The sequence below is a fragment of the Colias eurytheme genome, chromosome 1, assembly GCF_061535395.1.
Source record: "Colias eurytheme isolate Ceu_HAF_F1 chromosome 1, ilColEury1 Martin Lab GWU primary, whole genome shotgun sequence".
In the NCBI taxonomy this organism is placed as follows: Eukaryota; Metazoa; Arthropoda; class Insecta; order Lepidoptera; family Pieridae; genus Colias; species Colias eurytheme.
In genome coordinates, this window is record NC_142980.1 from 14,194,731 (window position 1) to 14,214,509 (window position 19,779).

Below are 19,779 nucleotides of genomic sequence, written 5' to 3' on the forward strand. Positions count from 1 at the left end.
GCCGTAATAATTTTGTCATTAAAAGATAAAAAAAATAACTTGCTTCCCTGTGGTATGTAATCCCTTGTGTTTTGTTATTTAAAATTGTACTGTTGCGACACCATTTAACCAGGCAAGACGGCATTTTAAATATTTTTTGTGAAACAGTGACGCAGTTAATCAGTCGGTAGTTCACGGCGTACGGGCGGCCGACTAGCTTACTATGGTGAGAGTGTGTGCGTGTTTATTGTCTTTACACGATCGCTAGCTTACTATGGTGGCTTCATGTTGTTTGTTCGTAATACGGCGTCCGTCTTTTTTTATACATCCATGGTTAAAATAAAGATGCCTACCTAGATTTTGAATAAGGTAAAATACAGTAATAAAAGGTAGGTAAGTATCTTATAAATAATAATGACTTGAATTAAAATCTATCTTGTTTCCGTCTGTCTGTATCTAGTATATAACAAACCAAAGAAATTTTGTAAAAAATTAGAAAGTAAAGGCACGGATTATAAGTATAATAATATAAGCACGGAATATGAGTACATATAATAGTAATACCACAGTATTACCATATTTCTAGGAAATAATATTGTAATACTGTGGTACTATGTAGTAAAGGTACCTATTACCTATAACGGATAAAATGAAACACACCTATAAAGTATTTAGTAGGTACAACAATTATTATTAATTACTAATTAGTATCAAATATTATACTAAATTAGATAACAATAATTATTATGCTCAAAGACCGAAAACGTAGGAACATTGAACAAAAAATTAAAAAACGTCTCACAAGTCATACCAACGCGAACGCCTCAAATATTATCATCACCACAATCATCACCAAATTCGTGTTATGACATACTAGGCGCTCCGCGCGGTTTCACCCCCGTGGCTGACGGTGATGACGGTCAATCATATAAAATTCATAACAAAAAACATTCCACAGTTACTTCACAGACTTTTAGGTACGGAACCACGGAACAATAAAATCGCAAGATTAGCGCATGATCTAAGGCTTACGCCTTACGCACTTACTTGCTCTGTGCTTACGCACCACGAAATAAGTCCCGTGGACGCGACGCTGTCAGAACCAAAAACAGTGTTGCTAGTAATAACGCCCGGAGGATTGAGTTCGGAAAAATCAATGGGAAAAATATATTCAAAAAAAGGTTAAAGGAAACTATTATAAAATACAGTTTCATTGTTTGTACTCATCAATATGTTGATTCAACTTTATTGCTAAACAAAACATGTTTTCAAACGAGACTCAATCATAATGTAATTTTCTTAAAATTTTATTTAAGAGTCATACATAGAAAATTTTTTAATGATACATTATTTTATTCTACATGTGATTCTACATAAGTATATTATTTTTTTAAATAATTAAGACACATTAATTAAACGCAATTTTAGGTTTAAAATATTGATATAAACTAAAAACTGTACATATTATTTAATATGCAGATAATTTATTTTTATTAAGATAAGTTTCGTTTTTTTACGAATGATTGAAAATGTTATGTATCTAAATATAAATTCTATTGAAATAAAATCATTTAAAACATGCATTTTTTCATCTGTAGCATGCGCAGTATGTTCAAAGTCGTAATGACGAGAAATCAATACATATTCATTATTGCAGATGGCAACACTAATATTTTAATGAGCGTAATGACTGGTTGACTGTTCATTAGTTCTCGTGGCGGCCATTACAGCGTCACAATCGCAAAAAATTGACTGGAACGCCCTCGTTGAGAAAATTTAGAAGCTTCCTCTCATATTCAGGTATTATCTATTTTATTATTAAAATATCAATTAAGTGTAGTAAGAAGGCAGATACAACTATTTAAACAAAAAACGGGGAATTTAGTTGTATCTTTAAGATCATAGTGCATGTGGAATTAAATGTCTTTCCTTTCGTAATTATCTATTTAACGCTGACGACAGCGCCGTCTGTGATCTTTTACTAGTTTTGTTACTCAGTGTATGGCGGTAATTTGTTGCTGATTACCTGGTTACGATTTCAAAAGGTATATTTCTAAAATATATAAAATCGACAAATTGTGTAGTAAGGCTTGAATAAACCATGTTACAATAAGATGGCGGACGGTATCTATTGGTGTTATGTTAAAGCGTTCTAAAGAGAATTAGTGCAAAGTGAAACATTTGTGTATGTGTATTCGTGTTGGTGTTTGAGAGTAAAACTTTGGAAAATTTATAGATACACAATATCAGTTGGCTGTTACCATGCCGCCCCCGGATGAGGACGTTATGAAGGGCAAGGAGGCCTTACTTCAAACCTACTTGTCTTCTTTGGACCAACATGCCCAGGATGCTTCAGTACTTACAGGTAATGAAATACCCATCTTATTCTTGCAAATTACTATGTTTTATGATAGACGAGCCTCGCCCACTTTGTCTCAAATTTAATAAATCATATACTAAAACCATACTCTTGAATCACTCTAGATCTATTAAAAAAACCGCAACAAAATTCGTAGTTTTATAGATTTAAGAATACAAAGAGACTTAGGGACAGAGAAAGCGACTTTGTTTTTAAATACTATGTAGTGATAGTATCAATAAGGTAACAAGGTAATCGTGCATAGATTTTGTGAATATTTCTAATATTTCTTGCCTTTGTTGTTCGACTAGGTACTTCACATTTTGTTAATAGCTAAGGTAAAATTAAGTTTCATTTTTAACCCATTGACCACCGAGCGCCCCGATCAGGGCGCGACACAATAGATTATCTATTGTGTGTGTGATTCCGGGGACTGATGGATTAAACCACTGATTTGTAGGAAATACAGATGAAGAACAAGACTCAACTGTAACATACTTTGTGGATGAAGAAGGCCGGTATTATTACCAGCCATCGGGAGACAATGAGAATCTTGTCTCTATACCCACTGCAAACGAAAATGAGGAGGTGAGTTTCTTATAAAATTATAATCTATAATATAAAAATGAATCCCAAAATGTGTTGTAAGCGCATAACTTGAGAATGGCTGAACCGATTTCGTTAATTCTTTTTTTATTATATTCCTTGAGGTACGAGGATGGTTCTTAAGTAGAGAAAACGTAAATATGTACCACGGGCGAAGGCGGGGCGGACTGCTAGTAGGTACATATTAATTACACTAATATAGTAATTGTAAAGATGTTTTTTTCTATGCTTGTTTTGAATAGCCTCCAATAGTGCAAATTTTAATGATTTTTTCACTAACAGAAAGTTACATTATTAGGAAGTAAAGGGCTTCATTTTATTTATATCATTGGTCAGCCCCAACACAGTTGTAAAGAGAGCATAGTAATATAATAAAGGGTATGTTAGTTTCAAATGAACATTGATATTATTCTTTACTTATCTTTTACACCAGTACTACATGCAGTTCTTAGGACAACCATAAAATTATATTTAACAATAAAGCCTAATGATCTCTAATCTGGACTTCCATATAAAAACAATCTATAAGTACAATATATAGCTTGGTTAATGACATGCCATTGTCAGAAAATGGATAACTCTTTTTATTAGTTTATTAGGATAACAAGCTTTTGGAATAAAAGTTATTACTGCCATTGTTAGACTACTAAATTACTAATCCATGTTAATACAATAGAGTCAAATATTCTGACCACCTTTTTTAATCCTATACAAAATTCTGTTATCTTTAAGTGTTGAATAGAAAAAACAATATCTATACTAAACAATGTATAAAGTTTATTGCTTATTTCATCTTTATAACTTATGACTATAATATGAACTATCTTATCTTAGCCATATAGTTCTCAGTTGAAAGCTTTCAGAACCAACACCATCTTGTTTTTCATGTCTCATTTGCATAATGTAATTCTTTGAATATCCAAGTAGTTGTTTCTTTTAACAAATATATATCCTCATTAGCAGCCAATCTATAATCCTAGTTTACTAAAGACCTGTACATCTATCTTAATATTCAAGCCTTCAATAACAACTAGTTTTCTCCCATTTCCACAAGTATGAGATATTTCACTATGGTAATAAATAATAATTCATATAAAAAAAAGAAAACAATAAGTCACCTTCAAATAATTATCAATACTTAACCAAAATTTAATGGGATACATTGTAGGCACTAATAAAATAAAAAAGAATTATTGGTCCCCCAGCCTAACGTTCGAAGGTAACAAAGCAAAAAAAGACAGTTTAATTAAAAATCAGAAAAAACTCTTTCCCTTTTTTGAAATAAATTAAAAAATAGCCTGTCAGTTTAACCTCCTGACTACATCCACACACTCATCTATATTTTATAATATAACAAAGTTAGATTAAATTTGAATGAAAATAATGTTTGTTTAAAAAGTATGTACATATTATGTTCTTTGTTTATACTTGTGAAGATAATAATATAACTTATGCTGATGTATTCAATTAAAGTAATATTTATTATCAAATATAAAACATCCTGTCACCATCATTGTAGGATTACATTTCATTTAGAATAGTCTTTGTTTATACTTTTGTGGAGTAAATAATATGACTTGAATGAAGATAGATGATGCTTAGTTGTTAATAATAGTAGAGGATTTAATTACAATTAAAATTATTATTTAACAAATGTCTACAAACATATAAAACTCCCTACATGATACATCATTATTCTGGGATTAGATTTCATTTAAAATAATCTTTTAAGAAAACTATAGTATCTGTTCATTGTTTATTTATTGTTAATTTTCTTAGTAGAGGGGCTTAATGGCAATTAAAAAAAAAGTTGTTACTAGACATACAAACATCCATACATTTGTCTTCACAAGCCTTTGTTTATACTTGCGAAGATAGTTTTATAATAACTTGTGAAGATGGAAGTTTGTATGTTGTTTATAATGCTGGCAGAGGATTGGATTTCAAAACTATCAACCATAATTTAATCATAAACAATTAATAGAAGGAAATAAACCAACAACTTAAACATCCTCACAACCCTTTTTGTAGAAGATAGCATAAAATTATGAGTTTTTATTTATGTTGTTACTAGCTGTATTCTGATGTTATAGCTTATGTGTGATTCTGATGACCGTGTTCTGAACCGATATTCTTGTAAAGTTAAAAAAACCTCAATACATCCATCCATCCATAATACATAGTAATATTAGTATGATTATGGGAAATAGGATTTCATTCAAACTGATCTTTGTAAACATTTATACATCGCAAGTGTTTTCGTATAACATTACAAAGGTTTTGAATGAAAATAATCTTCTAGATAACGGAGGAAACACAACTGCTGGTGGAGGGGGAGAACTATCAAACTGTCACAATTGTACCGTCGGAAACAGGGTCCGGAGAAGTCAGTTATGTACTTGTTGTACAAGATGAGCATAAACCACTCGTTAACATTGATATAAAGGTTGATCAGGTAATTTTTAGATACGCGTGGCCTGCTTGCTTCGGTTGTGGTTTATACTGCTTGTTCTTTGTTAGTTTTATATTATCAGGTTGGGTTTGGATAAGAAACACATTATACTTGAACAATTTAACCCCTTTTTACTGTTTCATACTTTACGAAACATAAAAATTACATTCTTCATTATGAGAATTTATTTTGCCTGTTTGTTTTCAAGTTAATAAAGTCAATTAGATTGTGAAATCATATGTTAAAACTAAGCCAGTCAGCTAACTAAACATATTTTTAAACTACCAGATTATTTTTTAGTTTTCGTAATTCTTTTTTTAATTTTTTTTTATAATTAGATACAGGAAATGGTATTACTTAATAACTCAGGCCCCGGAATCACAGACACAGTAGAAAAATCTATTGTGTCGTGGACCGATCGGGCAGTTCGGGGCTCAATGGGTTAAGCAACTCTGTTTTATTTAAAATAGTTTTTGTATGGATACTGTCAACTGTCACCAATGTATTTACCATTAAGGTATGGGGCGCCTCAACCTGTTTGTTACTTCATTCAAATGTAATAATTAAAAAACCAATAGCAGTATCAAGTTCTTTTTTATTTTTTGATTTATTTGCTTATAATTTGCTAGCGCTTATAAATAAATGTATTTCTCTGTTATATCACACTATAACTATTAATGTGTTTAGGTGGAGAAAGGTAATAACGATGTTTATAAATTCGATGAAGAAGATGAAGAGGCTCCACAGGAGAATAGTCAAGAGAGTACAGCTGAAGCTGCTCTCAAGGTATTCATTCACTATTTTAATTTGTATTGTAAATTATTCGCTTTGTTTGTGCCTTCTCATGAAAGATGGGTAATGCCTTTATTTTAATAACAAATGATGATAAGTTTAGTTAAAAACGGAATACTAATGATATTTTTTTCTTTGTTTGTAGCCAAAGCAAAGACGCTCCAAATATGTAAGACCACATTTCACATGCACGTTTTGTAACTATGTGAGTCACAGGAGGTTAGTATCAATAGTTTATTATGTCCTAGTAATAGAGTATTTTGTTAATCAATTATTAAAGAAAATCTTTAAAAGAATATTATTAAAGTGAAACTTTTATTACATCGTCTCAAACTTTTTGGTCTGTGTAGCGCATGTCGCGTGACGGTCGGCTGCCGAGTAGGTATATAAAGCAGTGTTCGGAGTCATTATCGTACAAATACGATAATTTTGTGCCTAAGTTTCACTTTACCCGTGGTTTCATAAAACCACACAACATTTTTTTTTTATTATTGAAAATCTATACTGTTTACAACTCACATATTAAACTATACAATACATTTCAGGTACCTCCTGCTCCGCCACATGAAGTCGCACTCCGACGAAAGGCCACACAAATGCACGGTTTGCGAGAGGGGCTTCAAGACTGTTACCTCGCTACAGAATCATATGAACATGCACAATGGTGTGAAGCCGCACGTCTGCAAGTACTGCAGTAGTCCCTTCACTACTTCAGGTATAACATTTTACTTATGTTTTTAAATTATGTATAGATATATACTCATCAAGATAATAAGCAGTTGAGGTGTCTTGACCAGTGTCTCAACTGCCGAAGCTAAGAGAGTTGTTTAAATTATATTACTTACTAGCTTTCCACCCTTGGCTGCGCCCGCGTTTTCAAAGAAAAACCTGTTCCCCTGTGTAGGATTTCCGGGATAAAACCTATCCTATGTCCTTTCTCGGGTATCAAAGTGTCTCTATGCCAAGTTTCATGCAAATTGGTTCAGTAGTTGAGGCGTGATTGAGTAACAGACAGACAGACAGAGTTACTTTCGCATTTATAATATTAGTATGGGTTTTAATAATGTTTTGTGTCCTTTTCTTTTAATATTATGTATTATTATTTGTTATGGTATATAAAATTGTTAAATAGTAAAAAAATAATGTTTTTCACTACAAATAAACTTTACGTATGTGATTGGCAACAGGTGAGCTAGTGAGACACGTGCGCTACAGACACACGCACGAAAAGCCGCACCGCTGCACCGAGTGCGACTACGCGTCCGTGGAGCTGTCCAAACTGAGGCGGCATGTTCGCTGCCACACCGGGGAGCGGCCCTATCAAGTTAGTTCATTTAATTTTGCCATGTTTTATACATGTATCTACTGTAATATACAGGGTGTAATCGTTAAGTATGCACAGGCGATTATTCCGTAACTATAATAGATATCAAAAAACTTTACTGATATCGAAAGTACTTAACCTAATGAGTAAAATGGCCATAATAATTTTTTAAAAATAAAACGAGAAATGTCCAAAAATGTTACACTAAACGCTCCCATACATTTTGTATTAATAGCAGATTTAATAAATAATTTTTCCGAATATAAATATTATATTATTTAAAAAAAAAAAAATTTTCAAATCGGACCAGTAGTTTCTGAGAATAGCGCACATTTACAAACTATTCACCTTTATAATATTAGTATATATTGTAATCACGAGACCATTTCCCAGTGCCCGAACTGCACGTACGCGTCGCCGGACACGTTCAAGCTGAAGCGTCACTTGCGCACGCACACGGGCGAGAAGCCGTACAAGTGTGAGCACTGCAACATGTGCTTCACGCAGTCCAACTCGCTGAAGGCGCACAAACTGATACATAACGGTGAGTTATGTAGTAGTGTACCCATAAAGATTGACATGTTGACTGTTTTTGCATATAGATATTACTAGTAAAGTATTAGGTTAATAAATAATAAGGTCGTGTGACACATTCTTTTCTATCGCTCGTGTGATGCCGACATGCCTTTGAGTTCAACGGTTAATATTTCATTTTTCGACTGGTTTTATTCAAATTGTAAAGGCAAGGTTTTATTCGAAAAAATTCTGGGCCTTCTATTTGCTTTTTGAAATAGAACGAAGCGAAAATGGCGCCATAACAGCTCCATTACTAAGTTACCATTAAAAAAAAAATTGGTTGTTTGTAAAGTAGGTTTACGATCGAGATGTTTACGTGATAACGTCTTATTGGTGGCAGCGCTCGAGATGAGACGGGAGATCGGTCCGTCTCCGTTATACCTGCGATCGCGCTCGTGAGGTTTTGGTGTGACACAAGTTTCTGAACATGTCACCCGACTAAAACGATTTTAAAAACGTTATCACGTTAAAAATTCTTGCCGTTCTATTTGCTTTTTGAAGTAGAACAATGGGGAAATGGTGCCATAACAGCTCCATTAATAGGTGACCATTACAAAAAAAAGTAATAATTCATAATGTCCGTATGGAATAATTCATAATGTTGTATAACAGTTGCGGAGAAGCCAGTGTTCGCATGCGAGCTGTGCCCCGCCAAGTGCGGCCGCAAGACGGACCTGCGCATCCACGTGCAAAAGCTGCACACGTCCGACAAGCCGCTCAAGTGCAAGCGCTGCGGCAAGACCTTCCCCGACCGCTACTCGTGCAAGATGCACAACAAGGTGAGCTCTTGTGCTATTATACAAAAAAGAGAATAAATCGGTCCAGCCGTTCGTGAGTTGTGCGCTTACCAACAAATCTTGTTATTAATTTTTATATTATGCTAGCTGCGCTGCGTTGGTTCACCGTTGGTTTTAGCGTGATCATATTTATAGCCTATAGCGCTCCTCGATAAATGGTCTATCTAACACCGAAATAATTTTTCAAATCAGACCAGTAGTTTCTGAGAATTTTTGTAAGTTACATAGAATGTTTCTGTAACAAGCAGATACACATCTATAGGCACAAAATTCATTTTGTTTTATATATAAAAGCATAACAAAATGTTCTATCTTCTAACAATAATTTGAAAACAGACGCACGAAGGCGAGAAGTGTTACAAGTGCGACTTGTGCCCTTACGCCTCGACCACGCTGCGCCACCTCAAGTCGCACATGCTCAAGCACACAGACGAGAAGCCCTTCGTGTGCGACCAGTGCAACCAGTCCTTTAGGTAATGTATAAATAAATAAAATAAATAAAACAAATAAATATTTATTTTGCCAAAAACATTAACTTTACAAAAATATGTACGCTGACTCTTGAACTAGAGTAACTCTGTGTCTCAATAAATGTACATATATGAGAAAAGAAAGAAAAATATAATACTTTATTCCACCGGGAACACACATACAGAGTCTAATATTTAATTTAAACGAGGTTAATCTGAAATTTAGTACCAGATGGTCTTTTTTAACGTAAATTATACATACACAAAATTATGCACAAAAGTTAGAAAAGCTTCAACAATTTTCATGCTTTAAATTCAGTTACCAATCGGGAAATTTGGAAATGTATTTTCCACATAAAAATTATCAATGTATTTAGTTACTTAACAGCACATTGTATCTACTAAGCTACTTAACTAATCAAGCAACATTTTAGCTACTTAGTTACTTAACTAATCAAGCAACATATTAGCTTCTTAACTAATCAAGCAACATTTTACTTACTTAGCTACTTAACTAATCAAGCAACATTTTACTTACTTAGCTACTTAACTAATCAAGCAACATTTTAGCTACTTTATTAATCGAGCAACATTTTAGCTACCTTAACTAATTAAAATGTTACCTTGTTTACGTTACGTTATTTGTTTGTGTGTTCTTACCTCATCAAATCATTAACCAAACAACACTCATAGGCAGAAACAACTGCTCCGGCGGCACCAGAACCTCTACCACAACCCGAACTACACTCCAAAGCCGCCAAAAGAGAAACAGCACACGTGCCACGAGTGCAAGCGAACCTTCGCACACAAGGTATGTATTGACAAATGAAGCGCTTTTCAATCCTTGGTTAAAATCTATATACATATATAAAACTCAATGGTGATTGATATAGTGATCTATCAACGCACAGCCCAAACCACTGGACGTATCGGGCTGAAATTTGGCATGCAGGTAGATGTTAGGACGTAGGCATCCGCTAAGAAAGGAGTCTCGAAATTCTTGCGGGAACGGGGAAAAACGGGGATGCACGTACAAAGTCGTGGGCGGAAGCTAGTCACTACATAGTATAAAACAAAGTCGCATTCTCTGTCCCTATTTCCCTATGTCCCTATGTCCCTTTGTACGCTTAAATCTTTGAAACTACGCAACGGATTTTGATCCGGTTTTTTTAAATAGATAAGAGTGATTCAAGAGGAAGGTTTATATGTATAATAAGATCCATTAAATAGTGGAGAAGTACTGTTATTTTTGAGGTTTCTAATGTGATGTCGTAAAAAATTACATTTTTTCCGCTTACATTGCAAACGCAGGCTGAACCCTACGAGTTTTATCAAAATAATGTACTAAGTATTATACACATTGAAAAGGTCTACAGAAAAGTCCGCGATGGTATATATCTATCTCTTATGGATAACCCACAATAACTTTTTTTTGTCATTTACGGTGCTATTTTAACCAATACAGCATTAATCCTTAACCAATTAAATACCTTGAATACATTGTTCATTTAATATAGATCTATATGGCCCTTTACACCGTATGATTTAAGTGAATATTTTCGAAAATATTACAGATTTAAAAATTGCGGGACGTAGCGTTTGCGGCGGTACCGGCCACAGATTATAGAATAGTTACTTTGGCCCGGCTATCTATTTTATACCCGTGCGAAGCCGGAGCGGGCTGCTATTTTTTTATATACAACGTTCACAGTTTTTCTGTAGTGTATTTAGTATCAGCATTGCACCCGTGCGAAGCCGGGGCGGGTCGCTAGTTTATCAATAAAGTATTACACAATATATAAAAATGTCCTTTGTAAATGGGATAGGCAGTGAAACATGAATACAACATATAAACAGTTGTTTAATATGTTATTCAACGGATAAGTTTTAACCAAGCATTGAAAAATCAATCTCAAGTTACATTTAAATTTGCATGCTGTTAAATGATGGCTGAACATGCTGTTATACTTAATAAAATAATTGGTTGTCTGTAAAGTCGGTTTACTGACGATAGTTGAACGTGACAACGATTGTGCTTCTTTGTCGCTTGTTCCGCGCTCTCGCTTGCACATAGAACGCCTCAGAGCGAGGTAACGCCGCATGAGTCATGTTTTTTCTTGCGTGCAGCCGGCTATATCGAATTATAAGACGTTGTGACGTTAAATAAATAAATTAATTGCAGGGCAATCTGATCCGGCACCTGGCTACACACGACCCGGAGTCTGGGTACCACGAGCAAGCGCTGGCGCTGAAACTCGGCAGGCAAAAGAAGGTCAAGGTCGTGGACGGACAGGTTGTGGTGCGTATACTACCTATTCTTAATTCTCCTATTTAAAAGACACCTTAGACAATAATTATTTGAGTTTTTTCGCCTGAAAAGATAATCTTGGTCCTAAGCCGTCTAACTGCCTTATGCCCGTTTTCACCAACGATCCGTAAAATTTAAGTGTCACCTAAGTCAATTTAAGGGATACCTAACGTAAAATTTGCTTTCACCGACACCTAAATCGTTAGGTAGCCCTTAAAATTTAGGGGGTGAATATTTGTGACCCCGTTCTTGTTTATTATTTTTAAAAGTTGCAATGCGAATTTTCTTTTGACTTGATTTAATTTACTTATGCTATCGAAATAATTTTTTTTTAATGCTGTGCAAGTTTTTCTGGGTTTCTGATTTTAATCGCAAAATTATGCATACATTGACAATTCTACAGTTAAGCTGACTGGCTAAAATTATGCGAATTTTCTATTTTTAGTGGTTATTTTTTGTGTTTTACGTCATTAAAACAGAGTACATATAGATATCCATACTAATATTATAAATGCGAAAGTAACTCTGTCTGTCTGTCTGTTACTCAATCACGCCTAAACTACTGAACCAATTTTCATGAAATTTGGTATGGAGATATTTTAATACTCGAGAAAGGACATAGGCTACTTTTTATCCCGGGAAAATGATGCAATCCCGGAAATCCCACGGAAACGGGAACTATGCGGGTTTTTCTTTGGCTGCGCGGGCGAAGCCGCGGACGGAAACCTAGTATTTATATAATATTTATTTCTATTACAAACAGGTCATTTTCACCTGAAGAACAACTGAATGGATTTTTAAAAGTTTTTTGTTTGTTAGATTTGTATCTGCTTGGATTAGATAACAATTGTAAAAATCGTGAATAATTTATAAAAACGTAACCACCTGGGCGGAGTATGAACAAACGGCTAGTAATAAATAATAACAGACTCGAAAAATATCTTCATTCAATAGCACAGCACTCTCAATACATAATAACAAAGTAGCCACTAGCGAATGTCTTGCACTTCATCGAACACCGCACTGCGAAAACTTTCAAATTTATTTGCACTTCACCTGCGCTTAAGCAGTTTCAAAACACATTAACCCATTAAACCAGCAACCAGCTATTAACCAAACTATGAACAGATGTATCTAACTATACAAGTTTCCCATACAAAAACTATGATTTACTTGACTTAGTGTCTTTTGACCCCTATGACAGAGCGTCCACAGTGCGCCGTCATCTCAATACAAAAATTGGTTGTCTGTAAAGTCTGTTTACTGACGATAGTTGAACGTGACAACGTATCGGACGTTGTCATGTGTATGTTTCTTTGTCACTCGTTCCGCGATCTCGCTTGCACTTCAAGCCTTACATGGAACGCATTAGAGCGAGGTGACGCCGCATGAGTCATGTTTTTTCGTGCGTGCAGCCGGCTCTATCAAATTATACGTTTAATCCACTAACAATAAAATGATAATCAAACAGGTCCCCGAACAAGGAGAGCAGCAGTCGGACATAGTGAAGTTGGAGTTGTCGAACAGTGACCTGCAGCGGGGCGAGCTGGTGACCGTGGCCGATGGCGAGGGCCAGCAGTACGTTGTGCTGGAGGTGATCCAGCTGGAGGACGGCTCGGAGCAGCAGGTGGCCGTGGTGGCGCCGGACTTTATGGACGAGCACCAAGGTATAATATCTCCTTAGAGCGGCCGTACACGGGCATAAACATGTTTGCGTTTTAGGCGCGGGACATATACAAGCGGCGCGGCGCGTGCGCTATTGGCATTTTGTATGAAATAATTTTGGAAAGGCGGCGCAACCTTGGCACAACCGTGGCGTGCCGTCTCGACGCCTGTCCAAAATTCTTTCATACAAAATGTATAAGAAGGACGTGGTGCAAAACAGATTCAAGAGGTGCGCTTATGGCACGCCCGCGCCCGCGCCGCGCCCGCGCCTTAAATGTAAGATTTGTTTGAATGGGTGCTTTTATAATTTGCTGTTTCACGGCACGGCACGATATTACCGTGGACGAGATAGAAGTTTTGTGGCAGTGGACGGCATGCCGTGCCGTAGGGTGATTTTATAATTCGAGGCCGCCGCTGGCGCCGCCCTGCCTCCCGCGCCTCTTGGCTACGCACGCACACATACAAATTTCTTGTACGCACACACTACACTCTCAACAATGCCGCGAAGATTTGATAGGGAGCGCAGTATGCTACGGCAACGGCACGGTAGATCGTTGCCGTTCACGTGGACGGTAAATTAAAAGCGTTTGCATACAAATGCATACATTTTGCTTTCCTAATTTACCGTGACGATAAAAACGTGCCGTACCGTGCCGTGCAACAGTAAATTATAAAAGCACCCATTGATTCAAAGCTTTCAGTAACTCTCACATTATAAAATTGCACTAGGAAAAATGTCTCTTTTTTATGCTATAATACAATCAACAAGTATTAATCTATGTGTATTCTTGTAGAAGAAGAAGTAGAGGAGGAAGAGGAAGAGGAGGAGGAGGACGAGGAAGCGCTTGAGAAGCAGCGCGAGGTGATCTACGAGACGCAGATGAGACAGAAGATGCAGCGCGACATCAAGGTGGAGAGGGACGTCGATACCTGCTTCGGGTTTGATGTGAGAACACACTTGATATAACTAACTAGCTGTGCCCTGCGGTTTCACCCGCTCTTGTTGGTCCTAACGTGATGATATAATTATAGCCTACTAGCTTTGCACCCGCGGCATCGCCCGCGCAGTCAAAGAAAAACCCGCATAGTTCCCGTGGGATTTCTAGGATAAAACCTATCCTATGTCCTTTCTCGGGTATCAAAGTATCTCTATACCAAATTTCATACAAATTCAGTAGTTAAGGCGTGATTGAGTAACAGACAGACAGACAGAGTTACTTTCGCATTTATAATATTAGTATCGATAACCTTCCTCGATAAATGGGCTATCTAATACGGAAATAATTTTTCAAATCGGACCAGTAGTTCCTGAGATTAGCGCGTTCAAACAAACCAACCAAAAAAAAACGTACAGCCAAATTGAGAAGCTCCCCCTTTTTTATGTCGGTTGAAAAATAATCAATATGTAGTAATTCAGTAAAATTATAATCTTACTATGACAATAAGAGGTAGCGCGCACGAGCAACTTTGTCTCCGCAACTATTTTGTCTCCGCGACTATTTTGTCTCTCCCACCTATGGGCTAGTATGAAAGTGCGCGCACGTAGCGACGCAACTCCCATACAAATTGATGGGAGAGACAAAATAGTTGCGGAGACAAAGTTGCTCGTGCGCGCTAGCTCTAAAATAATAATGTGCATTACGCCTCCTTGCAAGTATTGGTCACCATTTCTTATTGTAAAGTATATACATCTATTTTATACAAACAATAAGTTATGGTTTGTATCGTTACTTGTATAAAGGTGATGGTCCAAAAAAAACCCAGAGTCGATTTAGACAAATTGGGTATCAATGGCTTTATTATATTACACAATTTACCCCACCGAAAAATTAATGCCCATATCCATGGGGTATGAGAGTTATAGGCTAACAAAGTATATATGAAAAAATCATGAGTAACTTGTTATTTTTACCAGTTTTTACAACAGCAGTATACTATTAAACCATCCATCAGCCGAAGGACGTCCACTGCTGGACATAGGCCTCCCCCAAGGTTTTCCACCGCGATCGGTCCTGTGCCACCCGTATCCAGCGGCTTTTTTTTGTCTAAATCGACTCTGGGTTTTTGGTCCATACATTTTTGGACCATCACCTTTTCACTAATATACTGCTCTATCCCGCAGGAGGAGGACGAGGAGGAGATGGAGCAAGAGCAGGAGGAGGAGATGGAGCAGGAGGATCAGGAGGAGCAGGACGATGACGTCACGTACAACGAGCGACTCGTGTTGCAGCTCGTGTAAACTGAGGTTAGCTATCTATATCCTACTGTAATATTATAAAGGCGAAAGTTTGTGAGGATGTATGTGCGTGTTTGTTACTCTTTCACGTAAATACTACTGAACCGATTAGATATATGTACTAGTTTCCTAATTATTTTATTTTTTTATTTCCACAGTTAACACCAAATATCTTGCGATATTCAGTCCTGAAAATCCAGCTCCGCGAGGAACAAACACAATGATGCATAGTAATATATATATTAGTGAAATGATTAATCTAATTATGGAAATGATGGTAAAAATTAAAATAGTATATGTGGTGAATGTATATATTTTATGGTTTTAAACTTTTAAGAGCCAGTTTCATAACTAGCGGATACACCCGCTGATAGTCTATTATTTAGATAGATCTAAAACAAGTGACTAATATGATAATATCCATATTATAACTGTCAGTTTAACTGACAGATAAGCGGAATATCTGCAAGTTATGAAACTGGCGAATGTTTAAAAGTAGAAGTATTGTCGTAAAAAGGATTTTGATGTCTCCCCCTACCAAATACAAGACTATGTGTTGTGATAATCGCGATCTTAAATAATTGTATACATTTTTGTTTATGTTGCAATTAAAAATCCATATTGAATTATGTTTAATCTGAGACAATATAATACGTTTTAATTATGAATGTAATATTTAAAGTGTTTATGTGTGTAATATTTTATTTGTGCATTTATTGAGGCTTCTAAAGAATACGTATATATTATTGAAACGAAAAAATCTGATTGGTTTCGATCACGGTATTAATTTTTTTATAGTACGCATTAAACAAAAAAAGGAAAATATATTTTCCTATATGTTATAATTAATTTAAGATAACTTCATTTCAAATTTCGATTATGGCAATATTATTTGTATTTTTCAGATAATAAGTTATATTTTTGGTGTGTATTTAAATTACATTTAACACTTCTATATTAATAGTCGATGACTATAAATTTTTATAGAATGGAAAGTCGATTTCTCTCAACACATTTATATACCACTTAAAACGGAAATCAGATTTATTTTAAAATTGTATGAAATAACAAAAAAAAAAAAATTCAAATTAAGATAAAGTATATACGTATTGTTTGGAAGTCGTCATAATCGTATATCCCAATATATTTGGGTATGATGTATGTAAATAACCTGTTAATTTAATAGGACTATTGTAAAGTATGTTTAAGTTGTGAAAAATGTAAAAATTAACTGCTTTTTTTGCTTTAACGCGTAGTTATTACAATTTAGGTTATACGGCGAAATAATCGACGCTTAAACGTTCACTTGATGTGAATTGTAGTTATTGTGTTTCGAATGATGTTAAGTTTACGTGAACTTCATTCGACTGTTTATTTTACGTTATATTATATATTATACTATAATTATGAATTATACATTTTACACGTCCGTGCATGAGGTTGTGTTCAACCGTTAGGAATCATTTTATTTTTTTATTTTATTATATTATCCTAAAACCAACATTAAAAGTATGCATGTTTTATCTTTTTGATCCATATTAAATACAAAAAGTGTTATTTCGATGAATTAGTCATTTCTATATGAATATGCATGGATTCATTTTTAAAAACAAATTGAACGAAAATAGCACTTAGATAGATATTAAATATAGAAAGTTCTGTGTACTTACATGTTTCGGTAACAAGTAAATAGTTTAAAAACAACCATCATGTTTTCTTTTTACCACTTAATAGCAGTACCCGTTAAGAATTTTCGACTCTAGATAATGTTATTCTTATAATATGAATTTGAACCTTATCAAGTTATTAATATTCATAGTGTTCTTACAATTATGTAATTTACTAGTCGTGACTTTTAGAATATCAAACTATTATATAGAAATATGTAACGGTAAGATCCATTTAGATAAATTATGAATTTAGATGTTATAGAATCCAGTCATTTGAATCTTAATTCCGACTTGTAATACATAGATGTAAATATTACTTAAAGCGCGTTTTACATTAAACATCTTGAAACTTAATGTGCACTCTTTAAGTTTTTAAGTTGAATTAGCAAAATTAAGTTATGCACTTATTCCATATACAGATCGCATAGGTGTAAAAGTAACCGATTAGTTAGTTTCATTTACACTTAGTACTTAGGTTTAGATTCGAACGAGAGAAGTAGCGGCGGTAAACGGTAAAACGCATCATTTTTGGTCCAGCTAATTCTCCTATTTTTGATACACTTGTTAATAATTAATTTTGAAATTTATTATTATTATTTAAAGACCTTAATATGTTTATTTCGAAATCAGTTATCTCTAAGTATTGCTTTGTATTTGAGTTTGTCGTGAATAATAAATAAATATTAACATTATCTTTTTCAGGTATCGCTTTAAGAAATTCTTTAAATTTAATTCGACTATTTGTTATTTCCCTATTTCATGTAAAAAACGGATAAAAATACTTTTTTTTTAAATTAGATTCGCACACCCAAATTTATTATACTAATTCCGACCTGAAAAAAGCTCAATTTTCTAACCCCAAAAGATAAAAACCTCATGGTTACACTACCACTAGAAAACCAACTAGCTTACCGCGCTCGACTTCACTCTCTTTTCAAAATATTCAATCGTGAAAAATTATGTTATTATATGTATATCTATTAGTAAGAATGTATATAATGTATGTTATATTGATCACTTAGATAGTGAACAAAGTGTATACTTGGCTGAAGAATTGCCAATTAAGACTTTATAATATGTATTGGATTTTAAATATGATCGATCTATTATATCAAATAGCATCTCTTGATAAATTAAACAAATTTAATAGAACGTCAAGAAAAGTGGATCCAACATCGATTAATAAACAAAATTAAAAATAATAAAATGAATTTTAATAACAAATTCAGGGTAAACCCTTCGAATTAATTGCAAATGAGTTTTGTATGTCTTTAAATAATGTTTAATATTAAAAATAATTATAAACTTGGTTATGTATTCTTTCTCTGAGTTTAATAAACGAATACAATGCAAAAAGACTTTATACTGCTAATTAAGTACTTAATTTAATTGAAAAATAATTCATAGTATGTACTGGTCTAGAGACTCTTGAAATATACCACAGTCATACGATACGTTTCTGCGACAGACTATTTTCGAAAAGGACTCTGTTCTTGTTGTTGTTTAATAAAATGACTGTATTATCGTAGTGAAAGTTCTTAAACTTCCGTAAAGGCACCCATGTTAATTGTATTAAGAATTGAATTTTACACTTACGTAAACTTTTGTTGTATAGTTGTATAGATTACTGCGGAGGTGTCGCCCAGAGAGACGACACCCATATTGATGTGATTAAATAATAAATATGAATTTGTGTTTTATTTATATCACCCAAGCCTTCTCTTTCCTTTATTTTTAATAATACGAGTAACGTCGATAATGTAGTTGTTATTTGTTTCATATGTTTTTAAACTATCAAAGTTGCTATTGTACTACATAGTATAAAACATAGTCGCTTTCTCTGTCCCTATGTCCCTTTGTACGCTTAAATCTTTGAAACTACGCAACGGATTTTGATGCGGTTTGTTTAAACAGATAGTGTGATTCAAGAGGAAGGTTTATATCAATATTGCGTACATTTTTTAAACGTAGTCCAAATAGGAATTAAGCACAGAAGTGAGGCAGTGTTGATTATCATAAGTGAATAAATAAAATAGTTATACCATTTTAATTATTTTTTGTTAAATAAAACAACATAAAACATGTAAGAAATTTAATTGATGATATCAAAAAGTTATTACAAAAAGAGATCACATAAAAATAATAATACTGTAAAGTTATGGCACACATAATTGTGATTCTTACCTTTTATCAAAATAACTAAAAATAATTTGAAAAATATTATAATTAAGTAAATCACAAAACAATCAAAGTTGTGCAAGAGATTTTAATTTAACAATCTGATTAGTTAAATAGAAAAATAAGACAACAGAAGTATAGCTGTTTTTAGAAAAATAAAATGTAAGGAGCCAATTAAGAGTGCAATTCCAATATTGCCCCTGCTGCTGCTGTTCGTAGGTGAGTAGCCGGTCTAAGATGTGCTTTAGATTAATAATGAAAATACTCCTGCAGTCTTTCAAATGATTGATATACAAATGTAAATATGTATGTAGTTATAATTATACTTGCAAGTATAATTTGATATCTTATTAAATTCCAAATTTAA

General features: G+C 34.2%; 1 protein-coding gene across 3 annotated transcripts; it reads left to right on the forward strand.

Moving 5' to 3' along the window:
- Positions 1-1,659: 1,659 nt before the first annotated feature.
- Positions 1,660-18,923, forward strand: LOC149911363 (uncharacterized). Of its 3 annotated transcripts, none has more exons than XM_090105574.1 (17): positions 1,660-1,779; positions 2,216-2,344; positions 2,799-2,926; positions 5,247-5,399; positions 6,084-6,182; positions 6,334-6,407; positions 6,734-6,903; positions 7,376-7,512; positions 7,906-8,056; positions 8,701-8,867; positions 9,222-9,358; positions 10,049-10,166; positions 11,538-11,654; positions 13,135-13,330; positions 14,123-14,274; positions 15,451-15,573; positions 15,723-18,923. In XM_090105574.1, exons 2-16 carry the CDS (start codon positions 2,242-2,244, stop codon positions 15,565-15,567), a joined length of 2,019 nt encoding a protein of 672 aa, XP_089961700.1. In that variant the 5' UTR covers positions 1,660-1,779; positions 2,216-2,241; the 3' UTR covers positions 15,568-15,573; positions 15,723-18,923. The 3 variants fall into 3 exon arrangements, with proteins under 3 accessions (XP_089961700.1, XP_089961718.1, XP_089961708.1); XM_090105592.1 differs by having other exon boundaries at positions 5,247-5,390; XM_090105582.1 differs by lacking the exon at positions 1,660-1,779 and adding an exon at positions 1,833-2,024.
- Positions 18,924-19,779: the final 856 nt, after the last annotated feature.

What these genes read in the sequence shown, in the direction of transcription:
- LOC149911363 (XM_090105574.1), top strand. Translation starts at nt 2,242, where the DNA reads ATGCCGCCCCCGGATGAGGACGTTATGAAGGGCAAGGAGGCCTTACTT. An exon ending in CTGCAAACGAAAATGAGGAG is followed by an intron (nt 2,927 to 5,246) that starts GTGAGTTTCTTA and finishes ATAATCTTCTAG; the next exon opens with ATAACGGAGGAAACACAACT. An exon ending in GCACAAACTGATACATAACG is followed by an intron (nt 8,057 to 8,700) that starts GTGAGTTATGTA and finishes GTTGTATAACAG; the next exon opens with TTGCGGAGAAGCCAGTGTTC.